The 11540-nt window shown below is 37.7% G+C and overlaps 1 protein-coding gene across 4 annotated transcripts in view; it reads left to right on the top strand.

The window, feature by feature from the left end:
- Positions 1-6: 6 nt before the first annotated feature.
- Positions 7-11540, top strand: part of Pkn (serine/threonine-protein kinase N) — a 33728-nt gene continuing 22194 nt past the window's right edge. For 2 of the 4 annotated variants that reach the window (XM_018445913.1, XM_018445910.1), the window contains exons 1-3: positions 5216-5367; positions 7059-7187; positions 9404-9605. In XM_018445913.1, the coding sequence (XP_018301415.1) occupies positions 5257-5367; positions 7059-7187; positions 9404-9605 (442 nt within the window). In that variant the 5' untranslated portion in view covers positions 5216-5256. Of the gene's footprint in view, positions 51-5214; positions 5368-7058; positions 7188-9403; positions 9606-11540 lie in introns of those variants that run through there. The other 2 variants (XM_018445912.1, XM_018445911.1) reach the window with 2 other exon arrangements.

Below are 11540 nucleotides of genomic sequence, written 5' to 3'. Positions count from 1 at the left end.
AGAGCGTTATTGAGTGCGGGAGCAAGATGGCGGAATCGAGCTATTATCAGGTGAGTCTCGCTGTGCGAGGCACTCCGCGCTCTCCCATCTCCACGCTCTCTTTGCGAACTGGTGCGCGTGCCCGACGTCCGTTTATCCCGTGCGTTATTACCCGTACGCCATAATCGTGCACCTTTCCTGGGACGCGTGTCTCAGAGTCGGGACTCCCGTCCTCCTGGTTCGTCGTTCTCACCTCTTTCGCTCGCTCTCGTCCGTCCGCGACGCACATGCACTTGTACCCCGAGGCACAAGCGGGGCTTTCCCATCGATCACGGGGACCGTCGCGGTTTTTCGTGTCGGGGATCGCGCGAGTTCTCGGTCGGCGGCAAACCAGGCGTGACGGGCCGCGCACACCTGATATGCATCCGATTTCCTCACTTGGGCCAGCCCCCGCTTCTTCATCGTCGATCGTCTGGGTCTAGAGTCTTAAAAGGCTGCTTTCCTTTTAGGAGACTCAAATCGACACACGTCAGTCGAATACAGTTTGCCACAGTTAAATAGAACGCCATATACGTAGTGTGTGTAGATTTTTAATATCTACTTAATCTTACAAAATTTCAATTAGTTTTAAACTTGTCAAACGGTGTGTTTTTCCATTGTATGTTTATTACAAATATATCGTTTGAAAAGTATCTCTGGATTTAACACTGGTGTCTGGGTAATTCTCACCGCGTGTTTATGTCACCTTCTAATTTCTTTCAATCGATCAAACTCACATTTGAATATACTCGGACTCTTCTCCTGAGCAGAGTCGAAAAGTGTCGATAATTTGAATTTAAATAAAATTGTAAATGGAAAGCGACGTGTGTCAATTTGTATCAAAAGTATCGACTGCGTCTCTTAAAAGAAAAGCAACCTTAATTGACTCCATTCGCTGTTCCCTTCGAAATTACGTTGCCACCTGTACAGCGGGGATACGGAGAAAAAAATCTATTTAACGAGGGTTAATTAACCGACGTCGCGTCGATGTGACCAGCACTAGAGCCTATAACAGAGTCTGGCCACTTCTCAAAACAAGAGTGAGAAAGAAAGGCGTAGATACCGTCCTTTTTATAATTACTTATTTTAATTTATTAAAGTTGAAAAAAAACGATGAGCCATTTAAATACTTGTCATCTCATGGCCAGACTGTTAAATTTATGACGTCAAATTATACCCAATTTGAGTTATTTGGAATTATTTTTGTAGGTCGCTGCTGTTTCTACTCAATATGTTAATTTAACTAAAATACAATAAAGTTAAACAATTTAGCTCAAGAAAACGTATTAAATTTGACTCAAATTTAATTTATTATTTACTAAATGTGTACGTTAATGTGGACGTTGTTTATTTCGAAAGTAACCAAGAAATTGATTGATTTACATTTTAATACACTTGGAAATAAATTTTACAAAATGCTATTCAAGGGATTGGGCTGTCATTGCTCCTTTGATATCTAATAATGCAGACTATGTTATAGGATATCTCTAAACTGGCACACACTCGGTTGTCAAGTTGCGGTTTTTGGTTTGGCCGATTTCGCTTAGCTAGACTACTCTCTTGATATATTCATGATATTATGAAATTAATCTTAGGCCTGTCCAGTTGGCATTGAATCGCAAAAGATCACTGAGATAAATTTCTGGTTAAAAATGAACGGACCAATAAATTCTTATAACATCAATTAGAATTTTGGTCATCAAGATTGAACACCGGTTATCTCGATTAGAATTATAATAGGTTTAACTATAAAATGCTGATTTGTCCATTTTTCATTAGAATTTCAATTAATGCAGCCGGATTCTTTTTCCAGTGATCCAATTCTCGGAGATGAATTTTGCCGTACCGAAATTCACAGCAATATTCAAGTTTCTTTTTCGATAAGGAAAGATGAGATTCTTTTGTCCACACCAGCAGGATTTCAGCTTGTGACGTTACCGATCTCGCTCCTCAATCGTTACCATTTTACCTGACGAAGACGACAAGAAGGTGGCCGGTCGGCGCTAATCGGCGTCGGTGTAACCGGTCCTGATTGACTTCGCGCCGGTTCCTCCTCGTAACACCTGCTCCTCCTGCGAGGAGGTACAAGAGACGGGAATGTCCGCCGCTCACAAATAGATCTTATTAGGCCCCTATTCTGTAATTCTTAACAACGATAAAGCCTGAGATACAATTAAAGAACACTGGCTATAGGAACAGTGAATAATGGATTTTTTATCCTGTCAGGAATCGTGTATTCTAATGTACACATTTCTGGATAGGTTGAAACCTGTTATTCCCTCTTTCTATTACCTACCTATTTTCAATTGTGTTTAAAGCTCAACGATATCGTTACATTGTCGTTGCGCAGGTTTTATGTATGATAAAAAAAGTTGCGTAACGACAATATAATGACACTATCGTTAAGAATCACGGAATGAAGATTTTATAAGAAATTCAGTTGGATGCGCACTAGTGCGCTTTAATGCACATTAAAGCCGTTTGATTTAATCTGAGGGTAAAAGTAAATGCAAATATTTCGAATTATAAAATACATGTCTTATATTTTTAACAGCACAGTAAAGTGTATTGGGGGTTTCACGGTTTAACCGGTTTCTATATATTTATATTAAACACGTTTTTATGTACAGCTCAATTGTCAATTTATATACAGCTTTAATGTGTACCAATGTGCACTGACAAGGTACCTGTCACAACTGTCCGATGCGATTTTCCTTCAAATATATTGTTAAATACAGAAATCTAAGGACACTTCTTTTTTTATATTAACCTAATTTGAGATTTAAGGGGCGAAACAATCCAAATTTAATAGGAATGGGGATTTTTCAAAATATTACATTTTTTTAAATCTAGAAAATTATAAGTATATAAAGAATTCAAAAAGTTTTATCTAAAACATTTTTTATATATCTTATCGTTGATCTTTTGTTGATAATTGATTGGTTATAATCGTTAGCTTTGAGGGGTTGTTTCATCCCGTAAATCCCAAATCGGATCGATATAAAAAAAAAATACGTATCTCTTAGATTTTTGTGTTCAACAACATATTTCAAAGAGAATCGAATCGGTTCCAGGACAGTTGTGATAGGTTCTTTGTGAGTGCATCCAATCGAATTATACATATTTTACGGCAAAGGCTTTTATAGACCTCGGACCCGCTCGATGATCATCGGGAGATCGTGAAGTCGGCATGTCGATTCTCGTCTCGAAAACTTTCACGTATAATCGCGAATTATACTTGAAGATTCGATCTCGAAAAGTCGATTCTAGTATTAGATTGCTCACCGAACTTTCTCAAATTTTACAGCAAATAGAATGCCGGAACGTCAAACGACTGTTACTGAATATTGTTTCTTTTTTTAAGTTCAATTTTACGGTAAAACATCAATTTTACGGAGAACATCAAAATGACACGGAAGGTTCGTCGTTTTTCCCTCGTCAGGCTTTGTATACAAACTGAGCTTGTATATTGTTACAAAATTCGTGTATAAAATTAATCTATTACGCTATGTTGGTTTCTAAAGGTTTGCCAAATACAGCAAAATTTCAGTCAAATAGAAACGAAACCGTTACTATGAGAGAAATAAAGCTCTGAAAAGTTAAATAAATAAGATAAAAAAGCTGGGGTTTTGTGAAAAGGGATTGAAAAAATTTTACTTACTAGAGGGGAAAAAGAGAAACTATTGAAATCTATGGTACCAGAGTTTCGTTTTGATTTTACTGAAATTTTGTTTTGGTTGTATTTAACAAATCTTTGAAACCTTTAGTGTAACGATTAATTTTATACACGAATTTCGTAGCCGTTTACGTTCTGAATTAAAACTATGGTTTTGATCGTAATGCGTTAACGAATGAATAATGAATGAGTAATGAATCAGTAATTTAACGCTGACGTTGAGATCTTCTTTTGGCGTTGCGTGATGGTTTGTTTGAAGGCTTGGTACCGGAAAATAATTCTCGTGCCACTTTCACAATTTTCCCCGATTTCCTCGTGCGAAATGCTCGTTCGAATGAAAAGGGTTCCCCTGACGTCGCGATGTCTGTTGACCTCCCGAGGATTATCGTGGCAAATATTAGTGGAATGCATGAAAATAGATCGTGCGTCAGTTAGTGTCGGTTGTGCGCACGTTTTCGCATACGCAGTGAAAATTAAATTAACATCCAGATATGCTTTCATTACTCCCGAAGGCAGAGTCGCGGGGTTGTCGTCACTTCCTATGCCCGTCTGGCAACGTCTAGGAGATTCACAAGGAGAATTTGCGTAACTAGCATCGCGAATTGTGAATGAAACATCCTAATTTCAATGAGGTAACTTCGACCAACACTTTCAACAGTTACCGTTTCGACAGAAACTTGAATCTTGTGATGCTATTCGTTGTACAATAATGTGGTTACAGTGTAGTCGCATGTTGTAGAATTCACACTATTCACAGATATTTTTCTCAAAGTAAATTCAATTCATCAGAATTGACGTAATTCGGTTACAATAAAGAAAATATATGTAGCAGAAATGCTAAATTGATGCACGATTACATTAATTTCACACACGTATGATTATTTATTTTGAATTATGAGTTCTGTTCTTTGTATTTGTACACCAGTTCAGAACTTTCTTCAAAAAAGAATAAATCTATAATTATTTATTATGACTCTAAATGATGGATCGATCGAATGGCATCGAGTTATGAGTTTGGTTTGTGACCTGACGATTGGTTATCTTTTTTTTTTTTTGAGATACCTTCATATTAGCATCGTAAGGAAACGATAAGTTCACGTTTTACAGTTGAGTAACGCTGTTATCGGCGCGGCTGAGATAAGAGATAACGGCGTCGGCGCTGTCTTCTCTCTTGGTCAGTTCTACTTCTCAAATTCGAGGAGCGTGTCGCGCGCTCCGGGTGCGAGCGAGCTTTACAGTTAGGTCGTCGTGTAACAGCGACAGTGTGCGGAATCACGGAAATACGGCGTGCGGACGTGATATCGTAGATTTTCGCTGCAACAGGTGGCTGACGTTTACCTGGGCCCGCATGATTGCAGCCCGGGAGATTATCGCTCCGGTGACAGTGATTCAGCAGTGATTAATCACGATGGAAGCTCGTTTGTTTGTTGCTCGGTGCGAATCTTAATGACGAGATATTAAGACGTTTGTCTGCCGATGTTGGTCTCGTACAGAACGCAAACGCGACTAAAAGACGAAAGTATCCTGGTCGTTTCATTGCGAAGCCGTTTCACGGAATAAGGATGTCGTTTATCGGGTTGGACAAGAAGAGGAAGTCGATTGTGTGCAAATGCATCCCATTGACCAAAGTGACCAGCTCTAGGTACCTTCGGAGTTGCGTGACACCGTGTGCGGTACGTTTCCGCCGACAGTGTCGGTTCTATGTCGGGATGAATCTCTTATTTCCAATGTAGATTAGTTTCAATCTCGGCTCATCCTCATTTTTTTTAGTTCTAAGAATTAGAAAAAAATGGAGAGTAAGTTGAACCGGGATTAAAGTTAATCTACATCGGTGAAAACAAACATTAAACCTATTTCTATCAATGTAAATTAACTTTATTCTCAGATTAGTTTATTCTTTTTCTAATTTTTATATAACTAGAAAAAGATAAAAAGTAAGTTAAATTGAGATTAAAGTTAATAACCGTGTTCAACAGAAAAAGCAGTTTTGCAACTGTTGTAGAATTCTTTAATGTGATTTGTCTTGTCCTTAGATGTATTAATGCTTAAATGTATTAACCAATCGTGTTAAAGAATCTTACAACAGTTGCAAAGCTGCTTTTTCTGTTGGACATAGTTAATTTATCTTGATGAGAAAAGACATTAACGCAAAATCGAGTTAAGCCCGTATTAGACTGGATTAAATTTGGATTGGAATTTGATCAATCAAAGCAAAGTTTACTAAACTTGATATCGATTCTCTTTCTTCTGATTAGTTAAATTCCAATCCAATTCGAGTCACAATATTCCTAGTCGATCTTATGTTTAAGACTGTCTTAAGTAAAGTGTCTTAAAATGTTAATGAACCAATTCAGAGAGTTGTATTAGCATCTTAAGATATTACTTAAGACGATCTTAAAATAAGAACCCGACTACACAGCTGTGTTTCAAAATACTGCCTGTATGAAAATCTATAGTTACGTGCATTATAGATTTTCGGTACTGGCAGTTAATTTTGGAACACAGCCTATGAATATCGGCCTACAGTCTGATATTCGCTTTTAAGGCTCGCGGCCTCTAATTTACTCGCGATTCAAAGACACGACTCGCAGTTGCACGCTGCGCATTCGAAGTAGGTCACTAATACATCCGTTAGAAGTTTGATCGAATAGCCTTGGACGTTTCCATGGACGAAGCAATTGTATCGTCACGCGGATTGACAACCAACCAACGTTCATTCATCACAATGGATAATGCTGTTTCGATGGCCGGCATTCGATGCGAGACCGCGGGAGACCGATACTTTCTCCTGCGCGTGTTGTGTTTGCCTAGCATCTATATCCGTATCTCACGAGTAGACTACGGCAGTGTACACCAATACGCGCCAGACGATTTCCGGTTAAAGAGATGTATTCCGCGATGTTTCCCTTCGGCTCATCGACGATACCCTCTCTGATCGTTGATATTTACGGTGTAATTTCCGCCTGGTGTTATCTTAACTCTGACGCACGTTAATACGAGAGATCATATTGCGATTATTATTATTATTATTATAAGGATTAGTACGGGCTCGCGCGTAATGCCGAAAGATTATATACGTTCAGGGCGCGGAAACGAGTACAGTGTGCGGATGTTCATTATTAATTGATACGAATCTTGGCATAAGGATGGAAAAAATGGTTAAATACAACGCTTCGCTCGTAAAAAGTGAAAATTTCTGCAGAACACAAAAGAAAGAAAAAACTCTCGTTTTAATTAGAAAGTTTAATTAGAGAGTGATTAATCGTCCGAACTACCCGTCCTTATTGCGCGTTCTTTTGCCTGTATGTACCCGATCGTTACATTGGCCGTCGATAATCAGGATTGAACTTTGTATCTGTTTCAGGGCGATTACATCAGGCACCCAGTTCTTTACGAACTGTCGAGCAAGTATGGAGTGGCTGGCAGTGACCAGGTGCCCTTGCCGGCACGTCTTGACGTGCTGCGAGAACACATACGTCGAGAAATACGCAAGGTATGTCGGGATTTCGCTTATCCTTCGTTGACTGCAGTGAGGTTGTCTTTTTCTTCGTCCGTATACAGGGTAGCATAGTCAGCACTCTACGTCTTCTTCGTTATCTCTGTTCTGTACCGATCTCTTTCCCAGCAATAATTAGCCTAATGCATCTTTTTTTTTATTTCGATGCGTAGAAATTAATCTCTCCTTGCTATCTTAATGTTCTCCGCTTGCCTTTTTTTGTTTCTAGTAATAAATATTCTATGATAGACGTGGGTCTGTTCTCATAATGGAAGGATCTTTATGTAGGGCTACTTTAACTCGTAATGGAGCATGTAGATCCTGGGAACCCCGGGACATTTTTCTAATTTTTAATTTTTATCAATAGTGTAACGATTTGGAATAATTTTATGTTTTATCTTATTCTTTACATTTTTGTTTTGTTCATGTAGGCTAATTATCGTACTATATTTATGCTAACTTCAAATGTTGCAATTTTTTTATGCATATAGATTATAGATTATAGTTGAAAATCATAAAATAGATAACGAACAACTATCCCGAGGACCCACTCATATATTCCTTTAGTCACAAAAAGTATTCCTATTACGGAGAATAGAACTACATGCATTTTTTTAATAAAATGAAAAGATTAACGTAAAGCTACGGATTTTTCTATATTGTATTTGAAAGAATAATACAAAAAAGTTTAGCGGCAATTTAGAAACTGGATAAAAAATTATTTCAATAAGAAGTAGACTTGGTTTTAAAAAATAATTAAGATAAAATGAGAAAATCTTCATTTGAACTATAAAATTGTATTATCAAATATTGATCTTATTGAACTGTTTCGTATTCATTTAGTAATAAACTGTTTTGTATTCATTTTTATATAATATTATTGGAAAGTAGAAATTTCCAATTCCGATTACTTTTTACAAAGATTATGCACACACATCTGATACATCCTTAGATCGATTCCATAATCTAGGTGGAGATTTGCAATTGCATCCCCCCGATACTCAAAGAGATTACAAGAGGATATTGCAGATAGAAGTATTTGCAGATCGTGCGTGATTACGTTTTTTTTCGTGTGTACCTACATCTGGCTTAATCAATATCCGACATACGTCTCGATAATAAACGATCGATGATCTATGGTTTCCGGATGCGCCGGACGTCGCGTTCTAAAAATCACGTTGCGAATGGAGACTTGAAGGTGGTCCAACCATTTCTGCAACTCGCGTAGAAACAAGTTTTGCTATATAGCAGCGCCTCTCTCTCTTCTTTTTGCCTTTTGTCTTCTTGTTTTATCTCTTGATACTTACTAAGCGCCTTTACAACATGCTCGTTTAACGTTGTCTGGCTGCTGCCTACCGCTAATAGATCCACTGCGAAACAGAGCCGTGTGTAATACTGTATAATGCGATAGGTTTCTTAACACAGCACATTTTCATACGCTTGTTACCAGAACATTTTCTGTGAATCAACTGCACTGCAGAACAGATGCACGCATAATGTCTCGGAAGTCAAGACCGTTTGTTTCAAATGAGTCATTATTCCTTATTGAACAAATATCTTTTGAACGATTATTTTTGTCTGATATTGAGATAATATTAAACGGATAATTCTTCTTCAACATGAACTTACACTGGAAAATACTTGGAAAAAATAATTTTGCCGAAGTCTAAAAATTCAATTCTAAAAATTCAATCAGATACAGATCTGAAAATAATTGCATTGAATCATCAAAATAATTATGTGGAGACGCTTAAACACGATGTTAATGTTGCAAAAAGTTTTGACATTCTGATAAGCTGTTTGAGCATTCAATAGAATTATTTAAATGGTCCAATATAATTATTTCCAGATGTGTATCTCACTAAATTTTTAAATACTTTAGCTAAACCGTTCTTTCCGTGTAAAAATCATGGTGACTCATTGCGAAAATTCGCGGCAACTATGCATTAATGCTCGCTAATAGAATACCAAAGGATATATCGAAAGGTATAATCATTAGGCACGTGCGTGATTTTACGTCTCATTTGCCGTACAAAGGAGCGGCACGATGGAGCGATAGATGTTCTTTAAACGAGCGATTGACCGAGATTATAATAATAAATGTATGCAGTTTCTCGGTATAAGATGTCGTTTTCGACTGAAATGGCGGTGATGATGACCGTTTCAATGTACGATTATGAATTTTAATATTTTAACATTTTTTTCATTTGCAGGAGCTGAAGATAAAGGCTGGCGCGGAGAAGCTGAGGGAGGTCGCGACCGATCGCAAGTCGCTCTCGGATGTAGCGACTATTGTCAAGAAGGCGAACAGCAAGTTGAACGAGCTCCAAGCTGAGCTCCAGCAGCTCGAAAGTCAAATTATACTGACGCAGGGCCAGCCTCAATCACCGCAGCAGAATCACTCCAACGGTCAAGGTTGGTAAAGCGAAGCATACGGCGCTGTACGATACCATCTTCGTGTTCGCCTTATAATTCCCCGCATAGCATTGACCGAGCGAGAATAAAGCGGTCCGCTACGCGCTCCTAAACGGGTTTTATGTAACGAACGTCGCGCGTCAGACGCAATACCGGGACAAGCACTAAAGATCTTCGATATCGGGACACTCGTGGAAAACAGGTTAATATAAGCAGAGAGAAATCGGCATTTCTTGTATCCGTTGCACGATAGTTTAATAGGCATTATTATATGAATCATCGTAGAAGACAGCAATTACAAACAATTAAAGCACACGAGATATTAATAATAGGACTTTTTTCTGTAGCTGAACTAAATACACTTTTGGAACTTTTAGGTGAAATAGGTATACGTTTGATATTTTGCGAAAGCAAGAAAGTTTTAGTGCAATCTAGTGTCCTTAAAAGATAGAATCTAGCCATCACTAACATTCCTTTTGATTGGCACCACACAATGGCGGTATCAATCAAAGTGTAGCGGGAACGCACATACATTCACATCTAACACACACATTTCAAACAGACACGTATATTTTACATTTATATACGCCTTTTTATGGGCATGGCCAGATTCGGCGATTCGGTTGAATGCACTGGTGCATGTTAAAATCGTTGTTCATTGATTCAATCTGTGTGAAAGTGAAATGCAAATATTTCGAATTATAAAATACCTATATATTTTACTTAACAACACCATGAAATGTATTGAGGATTTCACGGTTTAATCCGTTTTTATATTAAACATATCTTTACGTCAATTTGTATAATATGCGACGGCTTTAATGCACATCTGACACCAGTGTGCACTGAGTACGTTCAATCAAATTCGTCATCAGTTTTCTAGGGATACTAGTGCAGTCTAGTGTAGGAATAAAAAAATAGACTTAATCAAAGTGCCGATAAGTATAGAGTACCGATCATTCGAACAACTTTTTCAAGAAGTTTCGCGTGAACGTTCAAGCACGTTCACGATAATTTCACGATAATTTCACGTTTATTTGCACACGGCGATTATTGCCCCGCTTATTCATTGGTTTTACGTATCGAAGCATTGCGGTAATAGTTAATATTCCGGCATACCAGCTCCCTACTGCGTTAACGACCGTTCCGTATCGTTAACGAGAGGGCACTTAATAACTCCACCCGCTAACGAGGCGTCGAGACGACGTCTTCGGGTTTTATAAAGCTTGTCTGAGCATGCCAAGTTGCTAGCCTTACGTCGCTACATTAAGGCTGACAAATCGAGCGTATCTCTTTAATGCAGTGACGTTTCTGACTTATCGATTGATATACATATCACTCTGCATTAAATGTGTATCCAAACGTTCAAGTTAAAAAGACAACGTGAGATAAATGTAATAAGAGATGTATCAACATCGAATCGAAATATTTATATAAGTCAATCCTCTGGAATTAATGGCAGGTCTACTGAGAATCCATTCAATTATGAATTTCTTTGTTAAAAATGTCAAAGAATTCAATTTTTTAATATTGCATCTGAAAAAATTGTATTATTGTTTTATTAAAATATACTTAGAATTTTTTCTTTTTTTACACCAGTCATTTTCTTGAAATCAATAGTGCTTTTTAATTTAGATTAACATAAATAGTCTGGTATGTTCAGCGTCAGTTAACTGTGTTCAGATTTTGACGTTAGCTTCGAAGGGTTAAAAAAACAGTGATTAATGCGATAAATGCAACTAGAGGTATATTTATCTTTTTCATTGCTGATCGATTGATTAGCAGTAGAAAACAATACATTCCAAAATAACATACTATTCATGTCGTTAACACCGTCGTTCTTCCGTAACATTGGGTTTATGTGCTAGCTGCATAGCTTCATACCGTGTTATATGCTTCGATATAGCTTCTATATATGCGATGCTTAAAATGGTA

Source organism: Mycetomoellerius zeteki, unplaced genomic scaffold, assembly GCF_001594055.1.
Source record: "Mycetomoellerius zeteki isolate Tzet28-1 unplaced genomic scaffold, Tzet1.0 scaffold168, whole genome shotgun sequence".
Classification (NCBI taxonomy): domain Eukaryota; kingdom Metazoa; phylum Arthropoda; class Insecta; order Hymenoptera; family Formicidae; genus Mycetomoellerius; species Mycetomoellerius zeteki.
This window is presented reverse-complemented; position numbering and strand designations above follow the sequence as displayed.